Below are 23012 nucleotides of genomic sequence, written 5' to 3'. Positions count from 1 at the left end.
GAATGAAGAAAATCAGTCCAGTTCTGGAAGCAGTTCTGTGATAATCCAAAATAATATAATAAAAACGCTAACTGGATAAAATATGTTGAAAAACAATTGAACAAGACTCAGATGGAAGACATCGTCATAACCACAGATATTATTCAAAAAGTAATCAAAGAAAGTTAAGAACTCGACATGAATTGCATGGTTTGAGCTCAAATGCTTAACAACATTACGCTCGATTGGCTCCACAATTTAACAACGTATTGCAAACAGGCGTGATTAAATAGTGGATGACAACCGAAAGGGCAATTCTGATTTTAAAGCAAAAGAAAAAGGAGCTGTTCCAAGTAATTACCCCTCGATAACTTGCTTCTCAGCATTTATTTACTGGAAATTCAAGTTCGATTAATTAATATTTATCAAAACAACAATCTTGTCTTTTGTACAATAAGATTGTTGCAGAAGCTCGAGAAGAAAAAATGTCACTTGTTTTCAGCCTTTTTCAGCAAAGAAATAAAATACGATCTTCATATATATCAATCTCTCTCTCTCTCTCTCTCTCTCACACACACACACACACACACACACACACACACACACACATAGAAGGTGACTGAAATGACACCAGATGCATAATCTAAGTTGCTTTGTCAGTAAATCATACCGCGACAAGTATAAATATGACAGCATTTTGGAAAGGAAATGAGTAAACCATGTATGTGTTAGAGAAAATAATGTGTCTATCTCTCGGAAATCAATACAGATAACCTTCCATGACAAGAGGATAAAAAAGAAAAAACCAATCTTGAAACGATATTCTTCTAGTCACTGATTAATTAACCGATGAAGATATTACTGATCTAATGACGTTCTAATAATGTTAATGAGTTAATCATTCTATCTAAGACTTGTCAAATTTCCTCATCTAAAGAGCTGGAGAGATCCATAAACAGTTCATAACATTGTGAGTCAATTTGACTAAGCACAAATCTTGTGTGATGTAACCTTTCACGAATGAGTAACATCGATGTCTTGAAATAAATATTTCTAGCTTGTCTAGTATTGAAAAGAGGTTTAAGAAGTAAAAATTTAGGAATTATACAGTTATCTCGGAAACGTTTTAAAAAAGTGAGATGGTTTAGTTACCTCATTTGGCAAGTCTTAGATAGAATGATTAATACCAGTTTCGCCAAAGCTTTCAACAAAAGCAGACAGACTCAGACGAAAAAATTCAAATGTTAATGAGTTATTAGAGTATTCTGTTTTTATTCATATATCGATTATCGGACATGGCACATTGATATTTTGTGTCATGCAGAGTAGTGTAGAGTATTCATTGTATTTTTGTAATAAAAATGAATTTATATTTTTATAAATTTATTAAATTACTTTATAAGAAATATGTATTCTTCCTATATTGATCTATAGCTGTTAAACATATACAATTAAATGCAAAAGAAATTCAAAAATTATGAACAGCAAAGTTTAGTATGAAAAGAAATATTCTGGGTATCACAAGACTGGATCACAAAAAGAATACGTGGATAAGAAATCAAAACAAAGTCTTTGAGATCATAGTGGCAATGGGCTGGGCATATTGCAAGAAGACAAGATCAACGATGGACAAAAGAAGTACTGGACTGGATTCCACGAGAAGAAAAACTACCACGACGTCGACCGAAATCACGGAGGATTGATGATATCATCAGATTTGCAGAAGTGACATGGGTAAAGTAAGCCATTGATCGTTGATACACAATTTTGGAGTAATCGTGGAAAGGCCTTCATCCAGAAGTGGATTGACAATGGCTGCTGTTGCTGATGGTGATATAACTGATTTTTCTCAGACTATATTGCACTATCACTCTCCCCCCCCCCTCTGCGCCATCTTATCATATTTTAATCAGTCCACCAGAAAAACACACACTGATACCCTTTGATCAGAAAAACCCACGTTCGGATCTTCTCTAGGAAGCGAGGAATTTTTATATCGACCTCTCCGTAAAGGTGAGTTAGCTAATCCCACACAAGCGTATAGAAGATTTTCCAGGAAATCGTCCTTTTTCTCTAGCAAAATTCTTCAGTAGACATGAATTAACCGATATTATACCTTAACCTCAGATACTTAGCCAAAGTGGTATAATTCTGAACCCAACAAAACTTCTCTCTGAGGTTTTTGCAAAAGTTTTTTCACATTTCCTTAACTGTAGCTGACTAGATCTGCGGAGATGATGATTCAGATGGTGTGCAAACAAACTGTAATATAGTATGTCACTTACTTCCTTTAACTACTTGTCACTCCATATTGTAATTTTTTGTGTGCTGTGTTCACTCGTTTACAATATACTGTAGCTGTTAAACTTTAATTTTCTATCCAACATTATCCTAAGACCTCCCTCTAAGACAGTGATGGCGAACCTTTTTACCCAGGTGTGTCAAACTTTTTTTTTTTTTTTTAAATATTGACGTTGTTGATGTGCCACTTGCATGCATGCATTATAAATGTAACTACATAATCATAGATGGTAACTTATACATATCATATTAGGCTATTTATTTAATAGGACATTGATATAAAATCTATGAATTCATATTATACAATTAATTTAATAAACTGAAATTACAAACTTACATTACATTTAATGACTTTTCTGTTGCTGACTACTGGTAGAAAGTTCTTTCAATGAACAAACCTACCTTCGCCTTAACTGAGAGCGATCTTACACGATTTATCGCAGTTTTTTCATCAGAATACCAATATTTTTCAACATCCAAGGTGTGCCACCTGAAACCCTCAAGTGTGTCAGTGCTGACACGCATGTTATTGGTTCGCCATCACTGCTCTCTCTCTATATATATATGACAGAATGATCATTAACTCAGTTAACATACATAGTTTTATGAAGAATTGAATGACTAGAACCGAGATTTAAGTAAAAAGGTTTTAATATAAAAACACTACTAGTTTCGGCCTGTAACAGCCTTCTTCAGGTGACATTATAAAAGAAGAAAAAACACTAAACATCGAGGGTTAAAAGACTATGAACAACATAGACAGTCTCTATACATATTTAGCATGAAAATACAACTACAACGTTTTCATGCTAATTATGTATAGAGACTGTCTATGTTGTTCATAGTCTTTTAACCCTCAATGGTTAGTGTTTTTTTCTTCTTTTATAATGTCACCTGAAGAAGGCTGTTATTACAGGCCGAAACTAGTAGTGTTTTTATATTAAAACCTTTTTACTTAAATCTCGGTTCTAGTCATTCAATTCTTCATAAAATTATATATATATATATATATATATATATATATAATAATCAATAAATACACACATACAATGAGAGAAGATTTGTATTATTATTATTATACAAGCACTTCCTGGAGTCAAAGACTCTTATATAATGTGGGATAATTTGCTAAATTTCTTTTTCTTTCTTTCTTATTTTTTATTGCAAGAGGGCTCTGAAGCAAATATTTACATCTTTTGGAAAACATTCTTTAGAGTCTGAAGCAACAGATTTCATCTGTCATTTTATATGCGTAGATAATTCTATTAATATTTAAGGTATGGAAATTTTAATTTATCTTCGGATAGGCATATATTCGAATAGTTTATATTTTCAGCAGTGTATTCCGTTAGTGATATTTTAATATCCTTAAAAAAGATGTTTTTCAATAATATATTAATGAAAGTTTTATGTCTTATATATCTGCTTTTATTCGTTACAAGGCTTAGTCACTTATATTTTAAATCTGTGTGTGCGCGCGCTCCAGATATATTCTGTTTATTACGCAAATGTCCTTTTTTTATGTTGACAAATATTTGTTTAGCATATTTTTCCTTGGATTTGATAACAAATAATTTAATATATTGAAAGATAGTGAAAATTTTATGCCTTTCTTAAATATGCCTATCACTTTCAAGTTGAATGTGAGAATTATGTATGCGTGACCTAGATGAAGTATTCAGTTTAGTAAAAACTACGCAGATAGCCATTTTTTCTTGGTATTTGTGATTAATATTTGTTCAGTAACTTTTTATACAAAATTGATATGTAGTAAGATATAATCATTTCGTTCACTTATCAAAGGTGAATTTCTACGTGGGAGCCGCAATATGAGATACTTGATTGGAATGAGATTAAAATTCCTATGGTGTCCTTTAAATATGTTTACTTAACTATTAGAATATCTGTGCTCCGAATAAAACCATTAAAACGAACGTTTTATGTATTTCTTAGTGTTTTGATTTAGAAAATATTACAAGCTTAAGCTTATAATATTTTTCTGGAATAAACTTTTGATATCAGTATTTACATCTACAGATATTTAGCTTGCAGTCTATCTGGCAAAAATAAGTTCTCTGTTCTCTGTCAAATATTCGTGAATATAAATACTAATTTTATTTAAATTAAATAATGTGTGATTTAATATCCCCTTAATTTAAATAATGTTACATCGCCAAAGTGAAGCCTATTGGCTCTTTTATTTAACTAATTTTATGATTTCCATTCTGAGAAATTTATTATTATTATTATTATTATTATTATTATTATGTAGTTCCGATTGGATTTATGATCGCAAAACTTTACACATCCGTTAGTGATATTTTAATATCCTTAAAAAAGATGTTTTTCAATAAAATATTAATGAAAGTTTTATGTCTTATATATCTTTTATTCGTTACAAGGCTTACACTTGGTGTGAGGATCAGTCTTAGAGGATTACATAACATCCGAAGTGAAGCCTATTGGCTCTTTTATTTAACTAATTTTATGATTTCCATTCTGAGAAATTTATTATTATTATTATTATTATTATTATTATTATTATGTAGTTCCGATTGGATTTATGATCGCAAAACTTTACACAACATAAAAAAGCCGCGAAGCACTGCTGTAAAAAATTCTGTCCTCCTTGCTCTCTGAAAAAAGCGGCCAAAAATTGCGAACTTTTTCGGAATTCGAAGAGATCTGAGTTTTTACGGAATTCATGAATTGCTAGAGCCAACTCACCAGTAGTCAGTGCAAGAATAATTTGATATAGATGCAAGTCGCTTCCGAGTGATTATAGTTTATGCGCTTGTTTACTTTTTTCTTATCGGGGGGTGGGGAAGGTTTACAAGGATACAGTAATTCATATGAAAGAGCTGTCTTTCACTTGGTGTGAGGATCAGTCTTAAAGGATTACATAACAGTTATTTATAATTTTAGTTATTGTTAGTCTTAAAAGTAAAATATGTCAATTTGGCTCTAGAGTTTGATTCCAGCCTTCATGTGTTAAAATATTTCTAAAAACGAAACTAGATGCGTGATGTATAAGCACCGCGTTTAATTTATATTGAATATCGTTTCGAGTAGCTGTCACTTTAATTTTAGCTGTGTTATGCAATAAGATCACTTGCTTCAGACTTTCTAGAAATTACCGCCATTTGACATTAGTTTATTATTATTATTATTATTATTATTATTATTATTATTATTATTATTATTATTATTATTTTCTTCATTACACTCTAATGTTATGCTTCCATTGTGAAATGGAAACATAACATTAGAGTCGTCTGATATCATTTTAGTGTTGTCAGTGGAGTTTATGTTATCTTCTCAATATAATCAAAAACATTATGATGGATGACCTCCTTTTATACGTTGCCTTAATTAATGAACAATTTTAAAGTATAAAAAGTTATTAAATAAATAAAAAATTCGCCGGCCTGGTTGGAGTACCAGCTTCCAGCCAACAGGCTGCGGGTTCGAATCCCACCATGCCCATGGCGGGATTCAAACATGTTTGAGATTGCCATTAGGTGGGAGATGAATGTCATCGCCCGGTGTGAGACCACCGCTCCGCTTATTGGAGGCCTGAAGTGGCTTGGAAAAGGTCCATGTTTGGTCTTTAGAGCAGGATTCCCGGACTATGTAAAAAATAAATGAAATATAAAAAAATATATAAGTTGATAAAAACAGAAAACAAAATATCCTTAGCCCGCCCAAAGGTACAAAATACACTATAGGTTTACAAACAACCTTTCGGTGGGAACAACATAAAAAAATTCTGTAATGTTTTCTGTCATATAGGAAACAAATATCAATAAAACCCTTCTGTGTTTTAAGTCGACTAATTTGATTATATTATGCCTGGACATAATTATATACATTAGGTCGAAAAAAAAGGTATCGCAGTTTTTTTGCGACATCGTGTTGTGTTGTGTGTGTGTGTGTGTGTGTGTGTGTGTGTGTGCGTGCGTGCGTGTGTGTGTGAGTGTGTGCGTGTATGTGTGTGTGTACACTGCAGCAAAACTTATTCTATATACACTATGCCTCAGATAAAGTACAGTATATCCAAATAATTTTCACTATATATATTTGCACACACTGTGTTACAAAAATTATTGGGACACTGAGAATTGTTTCATAAGCCTCAACATATCTGTGTTATATTACACCATTCGCCGTCTTCCTCCACTAAATGATAAAAGGACACGGTGTCCGAGAGAACTTGGACATATTACATCATGTCGCAGAAGCTTCTACTGCATAACATGCTCTATTATTATATTAATACTGACCTTTATAGCATTGCCACAGAATAGGACATATAATCGTCAGAATGCAGTTATAGCTTTGGTGTTCAGTTTACTCGCACAACCCGAGAATTCTGGCCTTCCAAGTTAGATAATCCGGAAATCCTGCTCTTAAAACATGTACATGGTGTGATTTAATTTTCTGGGGGGGAGGAGTGTTATTATTGATATGAAACTATTTTTTTAATATATATATATATATATATATATATATATACAGAGAGAGAGAGAGACATCTTTAAAATCTTTTGCATGGTTGAAGTTCTATAATTGTCATACACTACAATAAAATTCAAACTCATAGACCCTCGGCGACTTTAGAACGTAAATGAACCACAAGATACGTTCTTATAAACACTTTAAATATATTTTTAAAATATGAATTTCCCGATAATATAATTCAAGAAACCAACTCTTTGTAGAAGTACTACCTTATACTTGAGTTTATATCTAGTTTTGTATAAATTATAGCTATTTTTTTTGCCAAATTTATTTATTGACATATTTCTGGAAGAAGAACGAGAAATTTATGAAATATTTTAAGCGAGTTCAGTATAAATATATGGGAACCTCTGGTCTGTTGATTGGAGAGTGGATAGATACACAACCCATTTATTCAGTTCGGCGAACATCATTTTGTTTATGGATGCAAGTATTCTAGGAAAATGTGGCGTCTGTATAACTTTTGCAATGTAGTGTGTATAGTGTGTATATTATCCACCCTACGAAACTGATGTGCTATAGGTTTTGCAACCTGTTGTGTGTAGGCTGATAAAAAAATAAATAAAAGTTTTAAAAAAAGTTTTTATTAACATGGATCCTATTTCGAATTGGTATGGAGATATAACAGTTGTAAGAAAAAATTATTTTTACATTTTTTGAAAAAAAAACAAACTTTTCAAGTTATTATTATTATTATTACGTGACACCTCCAAAGGAGTCTAATTCAATCCACCAACTACGACGAACCGCATCATCTACACCAGCGTTTCTCAAACTTTTCTCTACGACCGAACACTTCACAAAGGCTGAAATTTTAAATGAACATCTTGGTTCGAGTCGAGTATCATCGGTCTCGTATTCAATGTAAAGCTAAGCGCACACTATCGCCGCAGCAAGCTGTATCGCATAGCAAAAATGCGACAGCTTACTCTACAGGCATACCGGACCGCATCGCAGTGACCTTGCTTGTGACCTCATGGTTCCTAGAATAGATACATCCGTACTTCACACGTGCTGTGCTCGGAGGTGTCGACAATCGCGAGCAGCTAAGATAAGGCCAGCGCGCGCGTGCTGGCCTAAAGAGCACAATCCACACGCTGTAGGGAAAATGCAGCGGAGTAACGAAACTCCAAGAGGCCTGATAGCCCATTTTGTAAACAAAATTAAAGCATTCTGCTTAAAAGTTATATTCGTATTTAATCATTTATCTAAATGCAAGAACCCCTGAACTTGGATAAAGGATTAAACAAGAATATAATTTCTTATAGTTTATTTTGTAACCAAGTGGAAACCTTTAAAGGCGTGATGTTTCTCGTGTTACGACGCTTGTTAAAGTACGGTTTAATCCATTTCCACCAAGTTCACACTATATTTACCGAAACTTGGAAAATTTGTTTCAGCTGTTTCATGAGATTTTCACATATTTCAAATAATATTCGTAATGAGCAAAATATGCCGGCACAAATGACAAACATTCACTCGTTGGTGATATAATCTGCGTCAACTATAATGCTAATTTCTTGCTAATGACAAAATTCTTTATTGAGTTCCTTCGAAATAGTCGTTTACAATATTCCGCCACATGCAGATATTCACTAAATATTGTTCTAGGACTATATTGTGCTGCTTGAAGATGTTATTTTGAACATGGTGATCAATTTCACGTTTGAATATCACACCTAATAATCCATTTCCCTACAGACATCGATGTACATCAGTGAAATTTTGCCGATTTGGAGCAATGCAACTATATCGAAAATAGCCTTCAGTGTTCCTCAACTGCACTCTCACGTTGTCGTTACAGAGCAACAAATGAAATAGTTGTCAACGTGCTTCTCGGTTGAAAACTTAGCTGGCATCTTAACAAGTTTAAGCGCTCCTGGGCCGCATCGCATCGCATACGATCTATAACTGACCATCTGCAATGATCGCTGATTCATAAGTAGTATAGAAATAGAAGACACGACACAACATAAATAAAATAAAATAAATAATAATTAATTTTAATTAGGAAAAGATTTTTGGAAAATTTTCTAGTGTTTTTTTTTTCCCTTTTTCTTTTTTTTTGGCGGGGGGGAACAAGGTCCCCTTAGCCCCCCCCTTTTGGGTGCGCCACTGGCGAGGGCTAACTTCCTGGCTTGGTATTTGAGGAGGAAGGTACAAGACTCAGGGGAAGATCAATATTAACATGGCATAAAATCCTTAGAACTTGAGCTGCATTGGACTTTCCAAACTGTTGATATGAAAGAGCTTGCTTTGGACAGAGAAGAATCTCATTTTTGTAAATATTTACAGATACATTTTGACAAATGCTTTTCACCCTCAGTACCAGCACTTTTGTTGAGCACTAAAATAAATTTGCAGATAGTTCCACCAAAATGAGGGTTTCATAATTAATTTTAACAGCATCATTAAACCACTAAATTTATAATGTAAGAAGCATGTAGGAATGACGAAAAAAAAGCTTCTGGATCAATTAAGCAAAGAATATTACAGCATGTCAGTTCAGTGAACAGAGAAGTGAAAAACTAGTATGACTTCGGATCAAAAGTTTCATAACTGAAGAACAAATTTTGAAAAGCTCTTCATGGTTACTTTTTTTAAAAAAAAAAAAAAAACAAGCTATTCGCAATCGCCTGTTCTGCATAGCTCAATACCTGAATAACTTGAGGAGATTATGTATAGCTATCATAATGTTGTTCTTTTCGTTTTACATCTGTTTGCTGATTTTTTTTTTTAATTTACTGGAAACGTTATAATGAGGAGGATAAATATTTTATTCATCTTCCAAACCAGCTTTCTTCAACTGTTAGTTTTAACTCTGAGCACCTTATAAGTTGTTCTTTTCAAATTTCATTGGTTGCAGCTTTTGTTACCGGGTTGGCCGAATGGTTAGTGTATTCGCTCTCCAGCCAAAAGGCTGTGGGTTCGAATCCCACCGTGGACATGGATGTTTGTGATTGTCTTTGAAAATACTAGTGGTGATGGGTAGCAGATGGCATTGGTGTAGATGATGTAAGTTCACTGTAGTTGGTGGAGACGAAGAATTATAGAGTAGGTGCCCAAAAGGCTGTGGGTTCAAATCCTGCCGTGGGCATAGATGTGCCCTCACTGAGTCTTTGGACTCCTTGGAGGTGTCATGTAATAATACTAATAATACAGACAGTTAACTGTTTTTCTATAGTTTTTATTCTTATGATAAGTGGCTTATGTTTATGAATCTTTTCTTCTGTTTTGAAAATTTCACTTTTCTATATTTCTGGAAATACAGCATATGCTTTTCCTCTTCTATTCAGTAATTGCAGTAAAATTTCCAGCTTAGAAACATACCCATATAGTTCCCACCATAGAAAATGCTCCTCCTTTCGAGATCATTGAAGTGTCGAGTCCTAATTTAAGATAATTAGGCATCGTGAATATTTGGAGCCTCCATAGCTCAGTCGGTATAGAGGAAGCCCCTTTGTTTGGAAAGACCTGGGTTCAATTCCCATCCATGAGGTGAGAAACCTTTGTCTGCTCTCTTTCAACTAAAGGTGAGTTAGTCAGTCTCATATGGAAAAAGAGGATTTATTTCTCCCTCGGGTTTTTCATTCCTCAAAACAGGCAGATCAGCCCCCCCCCCCTGAACATTCTATTGCTTGTTACAGTTGGCATGATGCGACTCTGCAGCAAGCCGGTTGGAATCGCTTAAAATCGTATCATGTAAAATAGCAGATCCTACACCAAGCATGAGGAAGAAGAAGCAGCATTGGGAATATATACTATTAAGTAATTTTTAAAATTAAATATTATATTTATTGTTTATATTTTTTACAAAACAGAAACTGTTATAAAGAATTTTTTGTTTAGTAGAATCTTCCAAAATTTTATTAGTTTTAAATTTCATGTTGAAAGTTTATTTTTCACTTGGTCAGACTATAATAAATTTAGTTTAATCCTTTATCCAAGTGTGTGCAAACAAAGTTTGCGCCTGAAAGTATCTTCAGGACTGCAGTAAAGTAGTGCAACACAGGGCAACTCCTTGCAAAGGTGGAGCAAGCTACCAACACTCCTATCTCAGTATCTCCCATAATGCAAAAACACATCTCCTTGCAGATATGTATAATGTTATGCATTAAGGGAAGGGCCACTATCCAGATTAGTTTCGACCTTTATTGAGGTCTCTTCAATGGGAGCCAGGCCCAAGTAGAGATACCAGGCAGAAGCATTAGCAAGGTCATCTCCTCCTATAGGAGCTGCCAAACGGTGTGCCACCTTTTTATTAAATTACTCTGGATTTAGAGAAAGATATTGAAAGTTTATTTTTCACTTGGTCAGACTATAATAAATTTAGTTTAACCCTTTATCCAAGTGTGTGCAAACAAAGTTTGCACCTGAAAGTATCTTCAGGACTGGGGTAAAGTGGAGTTGCCCGATGTTGACCGGGCAACTCCTTGCAAATGTGGAGCAAGCTACCAACACTTCTATCTCAGTATCTCCCACAATGCAAAACACATCTTGCTTGGGTCTGGCTCCCACTGAAGAGACCTCAATAAAGGTCGAAACTAGTCTGGGTAGTGGTCCTTCCCTTAATGCATAACATTATACATATCCGCAAGGATATGTGTTTTGCATTATGGGAGATACTGAGATAGGAGTGTTGGTAGCTTGCTCCACCTTTGCAAGGAGTTGCCCAGTGTTGTACCACTTTACCCCAGTCCTGAAGATACTTTCAGGCACAAACTTTGCTTGCACACACTTGGATAAAGGATTAAACTAAATTTATTTAAATTTCTTGCTTTTATACTATGCAGAGCATGGAGTCCAATTTGGCCCCAATCAGTCCAGTTGGGTCAGGGTCAGCTTTGCAGTCGAGTATAGCATGTGTGCCTAATTTAAACCCAAAGTTGAAAATAAAATTGAAGCCCATTGTTACAGTTCTCCATGAGTTCCAGATATGTGTATATAAGTTTAATAAAGTTTCTCTTCAAAAAATTAGATTTTTATATTGGCAGTCATATGTTGTCTGATAATTAGCATAAAATATTTTATTCATCACTAGCAGAACTTCTCCATTGTTGCTGTGTCTGTTTCATTATTGTTACTTTCATGATACATTTCACCTTCATCCTTTTCTTCTTCTGTTATCAACTGTCTGTCTTCCCACCAAACATCATCCTCATTACCTTCAGGTTCGTTGGAAATGCAGCACTTAGAAAAGAAATATTGATGATAGCTAGGTCCAGGTCATAACAGGCTGATATCCACTCATCGATGTTGGTAAGTGAAGGTTGACACTTACATCCACAGAATTCCATTTTTTTTTACAAATAGCATCCTTCATCATCTTGTTCATAACATTCTGATGGCTGTAGTCAGACAAGTTGTGCTGCCTGGAATGATAACAAAGTCAGGTTTGATTTTCTGCATTTCTGCGTTGAAATCCTATAGCACTGAAATAGGTTGAGCACACCACTCCTGAACATTTGGACTAAACACTTTTTCAGCCAATTAATTATGATTCATCCATTTCATTCTTTAGCACAAACGAGGATTTGTACAACTGGTGGAAATTTCATTCTCCTTTACAATAGGCCTTCTCTTGAATATTATGAACGGCTGTTGCTTTCCACCATCTACTGTGCATGTTAGCATAAGAGTGAAATCAGACTTCTCATTTCTGGTAGCATACATAGATACACTTTTAACTCTTTGTCATGTCGATAGTGAATTCGTATGACGTGACAAACATGTCAGTAGTGTGTTACCAGCATTGCCAATCTGTGCATCTGTACAGATGGTAGTTGTGTTTCTTAAATGGATGATTAGCTGTCGAAATTCAAGGAGATTTTTCTCATAGTTGTCTGGAAGATGTCACTCGGTTATTCTTTCACAAACTAAGAGACCATATCGTTTCATAAAACGTACTGTCCATCTGTATGTTGCTTTGAAGTCTTCTTTTCCTATAGCAGATTTTGCAAGTTGCACAGCTTTCAGTGTTATTTTTATACATGCAATAAGTCTTTTGTTACCTCCTACCTACCATCCATTCAGCCAGCTTCTCTTTGGGGCCAAGAAAACTTTGGACCGACCTGCGATCTCTTTTTGTGCAAAGCAAATTCACAACCTCGTTGATTTTGTCCCCATGTTGACTTGCTGCCCAGTTTCCATTTGCTTCATTACATTTCACAACTGCCAATTTTTTTGATACCATCACAAGATCATTTTATTAAAATAAAATAACACAATTTTATTTTATTTTCCGTTGCTGGTACGGAATTTCTAATTCCGTACCAGCAACGGAATTAGAAAGTTTATTTAATACAGTGGTTTCCATATTAGGTTGATAATATGGAATAGATAATAAGACAAGATAGATGAATAATAATAATAATAATAATAGTCAATAAAATAACCAGTCTTCCTTAACTACATGATTGTGTTTGAAGAGATAGAACATATAGTATCCTTGCATGTAGTGGAAGGAGGGAAGTAAGATCTGTGTCACTAGGTAAGTGCAGTTACGGATTAGAATTAATTAAAAGAATGTGTATGTGTGTGTGTGTGTGAGAGAGAGAGAGAGAGAGAAATTAAGGGCCATAGTAAAATTAACTCACTTAAAAATTAACTTTAAATTAATTATTAATAGTGAAATTAACTAGTCTATGTAACTCCAACTGCACATCAAGTGATGCAAATGAACATTTTAGATGACTTTGATTCAGTTTGAATTAGAGCCAAAGTAATTGAATTTATGACCGTGCATTATGTCTGTTGATTGCTGGTAACATTTGGCTGTTTTGCTTGTCTTGGTGGATGAAATTCTTTCATCCCCAAAATATGCAAAAACATTCAAGTTTTTGAAAGAAAAAGTCCTGCCACTTCCATATAAGACCAGTTCAGTAATCTTTTGTTGAAAAGGTATTATAAAGATTTTTTTGCTTCCTAGATAGGATGCAAACCCAGGTCTTTTCAGCTAAAGTGCATTATGTCCTCCACATCTCATTACTTTAGGTTGTTACTGCACAGGCAAGCTATTTATGAGTAATGTTTAATTTTCAGTGATCATAACATGCATGATTAATAAATGTGATTTAAATAATGATGATGTTAATAAACATCATCATTATTTAAATAAAAGAATTTTTGCATATTTAAAAGATGAAGAACATTAATATTGTTGTGGCTAGTTTGATTATACATCTCCCTATTATAAAAGTAAATCTATGGAAAAATAGTTCCCAAGAGATTTTGATCACTTTTGGAAGGAAAATTTACCCTTTGAATATTAGAGCTTGTCTGTTTTTTTTTTGAACACCTACAAAAAATTTTACTCTTTAACTGAAAGTTTCTGTTTTTTTATTTATTTATTTATTTTTATTAAAACACCCCTCCATTGCTTGCATTGGGTTTGCTTATTTCCAGGTTAGTAGTGAGGTTCCACTTGGTGGCATGTTTTGCTTGTCACTGGGTAGGACCATCACTGAGTTTTCTGCCCTGATTCAGATCAGGACTAATTAGTAGTGATCCTTTAGGGTCACTCAGGGAGATTTAGAGTGATCTTGTAGATCACTCAGAGTTTTTGGAGAGGTATTCCCACACTTAAACATACCTCAATAAATGTCAATACCAGTCAGGTTAGTGGCCTTTCCTGTAATGCATAGCATTATACATGTCTATAAGGATGTGTACCTTGCATTATAAGATAATAAGGCAATTAACGTGATGTCGTTAGCCTCTGAATACAAGTAGCCCAGTCATGAAGAAGTTACTTCATGTGCAGACTTTGTGTACACTTGGATGAAGGATGAAACCAACAGTATAATTTCTTGGCACCTTTAATTCATAGTAAAACCAAGTGAAAAAACTTTCAATATAAACATAAACATCCATAAAAAGCTTTTTTGGAAAAAAAATTCAATTCAAAAGTAAAGTGCTTGATTTAGTCATCACAAGTTGTGCATTGTGTGGACATCTTTGAATATCATCTTGCAGAGAGCTTCAATATTTGTTGAGAATTAAGTTTTAATTTTATGTGAGCTAACTCTGAAATTTTTGAAAGCCTTAGAACCAAAGCATCATAGAATATTATGATGACTTGGTTCTTAAGAATATCAATATTGTTATTATTGTTGTTGTTATCATATGACCTCCAAGGATTCAGAAACTCATCGTGGGAAGCACACACTATTGCACAAAATGCTCATCCAACCATGACTTAAACTGATTCAATGTGTCTACATTCATAACACACTCAGGCAATGTATTTCACTCAGTAACCACTCTCCATGCAATAAGCCTTCTCCTCATTCCTCTGCTCATACCCTCCTTATACAGTAATGGCTGCTTGTTCTACCCCTCCCCCTCTTCCATTCGATAAAAAATCTCTTCCATATCAATCTAATAACAACCCTGACTAGCTTATGTGTCTCAATCATATCCCCCCCCCTCCTCCTATTCACAAGGTTTTGCAAATTACATTCTCTCAATCTGTGCTCGTATTCCACATAACAAAGACCCTTGACCACCTTTGTGAATTCTCTGGACAGTTTCTACCGGCAACAAAATTTGTGCACAATAATTCATATGAGATCTGATTGATAGTGGCATTATAACCTTTATTTCTGAATGTCAGGGTCTTCTGCATCATCGCCATTATCCAATGTTTGCCTTAACAACTTGTGCAATGTGGATCCCGAATTTCAGGTCCTTGTCCACCATCACTCATCGATCTCTCTTCTCCTCTACCTCCTTTAAAATTTCCCCACCAAGTGTGTACTTTGCATCCCATCGTTGCTTACCAAATTTCAAAATCTTACACTTTGCAACATTCAGCTGATTGTTCCACTTACCTACACATTCATGCAATGTATTCAAGTTCTCCTTACAGGAGTACTTGAATACATTGCATAACATTTGCTTGCCTCCGCATTGCTTTGCCCAATTTTGCATCATCTGCAAATAGCTGCATATCAGTAGTTAAACCCATCCCAATATCATGAATATGCAAATTGAACAACATTGGTCCCAAAACTAACCCCTGCGGCACACCACTAGCGAATTTTCTCTTTTGGGATACTGCACCCACATATACAACTTCTGATACCAGAGCTAATCACTGATCTAACTCAGAATTCTGTTATCCAATCCCATCTGTTTCAGTAAATGAAACAGAGGGGATTGGAAAACAGTTTCTCGTGTGGCAGTCCATTAAAAACTTTTGCAAAATCCAAGTACACTACTGTATATGCATCTCCCCTGTCCAAGCTATTTGTCACCTTGTTATAGTACATAAGGAAGTTAGCAAAACATGATCTTTCTTTAAAAAAATCCATGCTGATAACCACAGAGAATACTGCTGTTAATAACCCATTTCTGTATCCTACTTCTCACCAATCTCTCCAGTACTGAACGATTGATCCCTTTCCAACTACTAATTGTGCTGAAATTTGCTTAACTTTATATCTGGAGTTCAGTCATTGGCACACTCTCCCTCGATGAGTCTTTGGACTCCCTGGAGGTGTCACATAATAATAATAGTAATAATATATTTAGACATGTCATTCAGTTCCACTGCTGTATTCACATTGATATTTTTCAATATACTGAGCACCTCTGTTCATCTACTTCACTTTTGACATGAGTCATGAGTCATTAATATTTCATCAAAAGATGGCCAATGATTTAGCTATCATTGGTGAAAAATTGATATGTAGGATGTATGCTAAAGTTTACCAAACTTGTAAGGTTTAAAATATGGATAATTAATTAGATTTTATCAGGTTTCTTTGATATGCTTTAGTAGTAATAGTACCTACTACAACTGCTTCTACTACTATTATTATTATAATTGGCTACTCCATGGAGTCCTTAGACTTACTGAGGGAGGCCCTTAGCATCATGCCAGCACTATCCACCATTTACGCAGTATGTATCATACTTTGCGTTGAACTCATTCACAGTCATGGCACCCAGAACAAATTAGCAACCTATTCCACTCATTCACCAGTCTCCAAGCAAAAAATCTAAGCCTGACATCCCTGTTAACTACACTCTTAGTTAGTTTCCAAGGATGTTCTGAAAAATTTCCCCTCTATTAATCTTGTAAAAACCTTTCAGTAATTTGTATGTCTCAATCATATCAACCTCTTTTCTGCCTGCTTACCCAGGTGACCAGATTTCATCCCCAAGAAATCTGGTCACCTGGGTATAGTAGTAGTAGTCAAGATGAGGTCTTATCAAGTATCTATGAAGAGCTATAATAACCTGTTTGTCTCTGCTCATCAGGGTATTCTTCAGTAACCAAGTAATCTGATGAGCTGCTTTAGCTACTTTTGCAATATGCCCTTTAAACTTTAACTCCCACTAACACTTCCAAATCCCTGGCTTCATCAATTTCCTGGAGTACAGTTCCATCACTGTGGTACACAGCTGATAATATTTTCATCCCAGAACCTTATACTTTGCCGTATTATACTGATATCCATTCTCCTTTGCCCAGACTGTTAATCTGTTCAAATCATCCTGCAAAATTTTAACATCATCTTTATTAACTACTGCTCTACCCAATTTGCATCATTGGCAAACAACTGAATAGTTCCTTTCAGATCCTTTTCTATATTACTAATATGGTTGATTAGTAATATTAGTTGTCTAATATTACTAATGGCTGATATTTGGAAAATATGTCATTTGCATTAACTTGAACATCTATTTATAATGGATGTTCGGTGGAATTCAAAAAACGTATTTTCCAAGGATCATTTAATTTAATTTGATACAAATGACTTTTTTTTTTTTTTTGAATATAATTGAAGTTTTGTAGCTACAACTGAGCCATGTAGATTTGGGATCTACATAGCTCAGCTGATTTAGACGAGCCCTTTGGTTAGAAAGACCTACGTTCAAATTCTGTCTGTGACATTAGGAACTTTTATCAGGTCTTTTGAATCAAATGGCGAGTTAATCAGTCTCATATGGATAAAGGGTTTTTCTTCCAGTAACTCGTTTTTTTTTTGTCCCTCAGAACAAGCAATCTGGTCCAATGAACACAGATGTACAGCCAAAAAATACTTGCCCTTATGAAATGCAGCAGAGGAGTGATGTGCCAGCTGCATTAATTTGTTGTGACTCCTAATCAGGGGAATCTACCCATCCTAATGATGGATGGGCCTTATATTAAGAAGAACAAGTTTCTTCTTAGTAATAATGGCTAATGTTTCACACATATTTGTTAGAGAGAACACAGCTATGTATATATTTTGCATTGCTATATATTGACATTGGCCTGGTTGGTCGAGTGGTTAGTGTATCTGCTCTCCAGCCAAAAGATTGCTGGATTCGAATTCTGCCGTAGGTATGGATGTTTGTGATTGTATGTGAAAATACTAGTGGTGGTGGTGGTGGTCAGCAATATATGGCATTGGTGTAGATGATGAAGGCAACTGCAGTTCATTGTAGTTGGTGGTAATAGTTGGTAGTAGTGAGAACAGAGAGTTGTAGAGTAGGTGCTATGCCCTCCCTCAATGAATCTTTGGACTTCCTGGAGGTGTCACATAATAATAATAATAATAATAATAATATTGACACCTTATTTATTTATTTATTATTATTATTTTTTTTTTTTTGCATTTTTAAGATGCCGAACTGTGAGTATTGTGCTGCTTGGGTCGATGATGTGAGTTATGATGAACACCTGAACACCAGCTGCCTCATGAAGTATGTGCCGTGTACTTACTGTGGATCTAGTTTTCCAAGATATAGCGTAAGTTTCTTCTTTCTTTTCATTTTTTTAGTCATCCGTTTGAATTTTAGACTAAATTTCAAATTGATATGTTGTTGTTGTTATTATTATTATTATTATTATTATTATTATATAACACCTCCAAGGAGTCCTTGGACTCATCATGGGAGAGCACACTACTCTGCTACACAACAACTCAGCGTCTCCTCTACTTAATCTTCCTACTACACAATATGACACTACTACCATCAACACACAATGCCATTTACCACCTATAAATTACATATGTCTTGTTGGCCAGTTTGCCTTTATGTGTATGTGGGATGAAAACCCTGAGTTTCTGGAGAAAATGTCCTGCTACCTCTTTATGAGATCAACTAACTCACCTTCAGTTAAAAAAGCCCATATGAAGATTCCTCTTGTCATGATGAGGATCAGCCTCAGGTCTTCTTTTCAATTGAAGGACAATATCGCATTGTTCTTCTAATTGCGCTATGCAGGTGCTGTATATACAAAGGTTGCCATAATTGAAGAGGAGGTATTCAGAGTCCTGTAGCGATAAATGTATTGGAAAAATTCAACCAAACTTGCTGTAAGTACTTTCTGGAATACTGTGTTTTGATTTATAGGGGGAAAAAAGTACAAAATTCTACCACGCATTTGCTATAAGTGTGTGGTTTGGGATTAATTAAACAGTAATGACTAGCAGAGACACAATCAGTTTTTGTGTTCATATAACTTACAGATGTGGTTCAGTATGTCCTCCTTTCAGATGTTCTAAGAACTGCATTTTGTGAATGACATTTTCTACAGCAGAACACAATAGATCTGCATTGATTTGCCTCACATGCTGCATTATTCTGTCTTTCAAGGTTGCTAAATCAGGAACATGTCTGTCATACATCACATATTTTAGATGGCCCCCACAACCAAAAGTCACAGGAGTTGAGATCAGGCAGATGAGGTAGGCCATGTTGTGGGAAATGCACGACTAATCACTCTATGTTCTGTGAAGTGCTTTTGTAACATCCATTGTACTGGCAATTAAATGTGAGGTGGTTCTCATCCTGCATGAATATGGTAGAGTCAAGGCATCTCTGCTGCTACAGTTGTGGAACAACAAAATTGCATATTTCTCGATACCAAACAGCAGAGATGGTACAAGTCACTGGTCCTGTTGGGTAAATTACTTCAAAAAAGTACAGACCAAAAATAAATGATTCAGTGAAACCACACCACACTGCGACTTTCATTGAGTGTAAAGGGATCTGATGGAACACATAGGGTTATTCACAGCCCAATGTGGCAATTGTATGAGTTAATACTACCATTTAGACAAAAATGTGCCTCGTCACTCCACAAAATCTTCCACAACCATGCCTTATCCAGCTACATCTGAGCTAAGAATGTCAGGACAAACTGCAGTCAAGTTTTCACATCACCATGAAGCAAAGCTTGAACATGGAAGATCTTGTAGGGGGAAAAACCCTCAGCATTTGATGCAGGATTTTCCACACAGTTGAGTATGACATGTCCAGTTGATATTGCCCAAGCACTGCTGGACTCTGGTGCATTATTCATTCCATGCTTCATGACAGCAGTTGCAATCTGTCAACTTGTTGAGGACTAATCTGTTTGCACCTTTGTCCTGGCCTCACTGCTAAAGATCCGCTATTTTCAAATCATAAAATCAATTTTCTAAGATTTGTTAATGTCATTAGACCTTTTCTCCTATCCTTCAAACACCAGAATTCTCAAAGCATAGCATTAGCATTACCACATTGTTGATAGTAATGCTTTTCTAATAATGCGCATTCCAGTAAGGTTAGATCCATAGCACTTCAGTCTTAGCAGAATGACACAAATCCATTTCAGTCTTCCTTATATTCGCTAACTCGTTGGTAGAAACAGTGAGATTATGAAAATATCACACGATTCTAACCAATTGGCTGATGGTAGCAGAAGTTTGTACTTTTTTGTTTTATTTTATTTATTTTTTTGTAAATCAAAACACCATATTCCAGAGTATACTTACAGCAAGTTGAGTTGAATTTTTATCACACGATTCTAATGCCAATTGTCTGATGGTAGCAGAAGTTTGTACTTTTTTTTTTTTTTTTTTTGTAAATCAAAACACCATATTCCAGATTATACTTACAGGAAGTTTGAGTTGAATTTCGTCTTATACATTTTTATTTTTCACTACAGGGCTCTGAACACCTTCTCTTTATGGTCAGCCTGTATACATATACATATATTTCACATCCTTTTGCCACAGAGTTCTTTTTGTTTTCATCATCGTCGGCTGATTCTGATATATATATATATATATATATATATATTTTTTTTTTTTTTTTTTATAAAAATTTAACAACTAGAGCCGAGGGATAACAAAATAGCAAAACTATTTATTATTACAACTAGTTTTGCCTTCTTAGAAGATGAAAAAATTTCATCTTCTAATTAGACAAAACTAATTGCACATTCAAATAGTAAATAGTTTTTTTATCTGTTCTCCAGCCAAAGAGCTGCAAGTTTGAATCCTGCCATGGGCATGGAGGTTTGAGATTGTCTGTGAAAATACTAGTGGTGGTCGACAGTAGATGGCATTGGTGTAGATGATGAAGGTAATTGGAGTTGGTGGCGATGGTGAGTTGTAGAGTAGGTGCCCTCCCTCCCTCGCTGAGTCTTTGGACTCACTGGAGGTGTTATGTAATAAAAATAATAATAAAAATTTCTCCAAATTATGTCATATAGCCAAGTAAATCTGTTGCATCAAATATATGTATATACATATATATGCACACACACATAAAAGAGATCGCAAAACCTATAAAATTATGTGATCAGGTGGTTAAGAAGAACAACAAATCTATAAACGAGTTTCTTGAAAAGCTTTGGGTTGTATTCACTGGGAAAAATGGTATTGGAAGGCTGTTCCAAAGAACACGGATAAATGAAATGAATAAAAAAAGATGAGAAATTTGTTCAATAAGTCTAAAATTGAACAGTACTTGAATGTTGATCAGTGGCTGCTTATATTCTTAAATAATTCGAAGAAAGCAGAGGAATAGTAGTGGTCAGTGTCACATTCCGCAAATGTGATAACAATATTTTATAGTTGGTCGGATTTGGGATTTATAATCTGGATGAGAGGATGCACAATGTAAGTTTTACTGGAGGTGGGATGAGTAGAGTGATTGTGGTATTGGATATGAGAAGGAAGCGAGCAAAAGAGTTGGTAGTTTTAATAGGAACAAATGACTTGACTAGATCAAAAACCCCTTCAGATTGGATATCAGGAGGTTGCTTAGATGGATAAAAGAGATTAGTGTGATAGGAAAGGTAGTAAGTGTGTTACCTAGGTATGACAGTGGGTAGATGAGGCAGAGAGCAAGAATTATGAATATGTTAGCTGAAATGTGTGAGAAGTAAGGAGTGCAGTTTGTTAATGTGTGGAATAAATGAGTGAAAGGAATGAGTTTGCAAGACGAAGTCAACTATATAACAGTGATGGACTGCATTTGAGTGGTTTTGGTGTGAGTCACTTGGAGAGACTGCTGCTGTTGGAAGGTAGAGAAGTGAGTACAGAGAATGAATCTGATCAAGTGGGAAGCGATGTGGGAGAGCAGGAGAGTAAGACAGGAGAGGTTGAAGAGGTGGTTATGAATGAGGAAGTGAGTGGCATGAGTATAGAGAATGAGTGAATGGGTGTGCAAGATAGACAGGTAAACGGGGAGTGGACAGGGGGAACACAGCATGAGTAAGATAGATGCTCCAAGAGGATGTGAATGCATGCATAGACAGGAAAGGAATGGGATGACCTGGGATCAAGAGGAAACAGTTGGATTTGAAGAGGGTTCGAAAATGAATAAGGAGCAGGGAAAAAATGCTGGTCTTGAAATTCACGCTTGTTCTTGTTATCATTCAGGGAATGAGAGGTGTGATTGAAGTCTAATTAGCAGAATAATGAATTACTGACCATTTTAAACTATGTACAGGTAACCCTTGTATAACACGGATGTTAGGTTCTGCAGAAATGCCGCATTATATAAATCGCGTTATGCAAGGCTCAGATCACATAGAAAAAGTAGGGTTATGTTCTGAAATCATTTTTTTTTTTTTAAATTATATAAACAACAGTGACACATCCAACAAAAAATATATTTTTATTTAATTCAGGTAATTCGTGTAAGTTAAGAAAACATATAAACTATGAAACAAATACATAGTATAAAAGTATAAAAATTACAAATTGTACTTAAACTTCATTGGACATAATGCATAAATGTTTTAGGCAAAATAAAATAGTGCATATTTTAATCGTTCATGGCATGAGGATTTGAGGATTGGTTAATAAACACTGGTTTTGTCATGTAATCTACTGATGCATTACTACAAAACAGTAGAGAAAACTTTGAATCCAGGAGCTGATCTTTCATTTTTCGAAATATAGGTGCGTTTTTGCACTTTTTTCCAACATAACCCGG

The 23012-nt window shown here is 35.0% G+C and overlaps 1 protein-coding gene across 1 annotated transcript in view; it reads left to right on the top strand.

Annotated features, from left to right (window-relative positions):
• The first annotated feature begins 3488 nt into the window (after positions 1-3488).
• Positions 3489-23012, top strand: part of LOC150105763 (uncharacterized) — a 167830-nt gene continuing 148306 nt past the window's right edge. The window contains exons 1-2 of the mRNA XM_090394549.1: positions 3489-3557; positions 18418-18543. Of these exons, the coding sequence (XP_090250675.1) occupies positions 18418-18543 (126 nt within the window). The 5' untranslated portion in view covers positions 3489-3557. The remainder of the gene's footprint in view (positions 3558-18417; positions 18544-23012) is intronic.

The sequence above is a fragment of the Typopeltis vanoorti genome, chromosome 6, assembly GCF_054136105.1.
Source record: "Typopeltis vanoorti isolate ZY-2024b chromosome 6, IOZ_Tvanoo_1.0, whole genome shotgun sequence".
NCBI lineage: Eukaryota > Metazoa > Arthropoda > Arachnida > Uropygi > Thelyphonidae > Typopeltis > Typopeltis vanoorti.
Note: the sequence above shows the minus strand (reverse complement) of the source record. Positions and strands in the feature narration are given on the sequence as shown.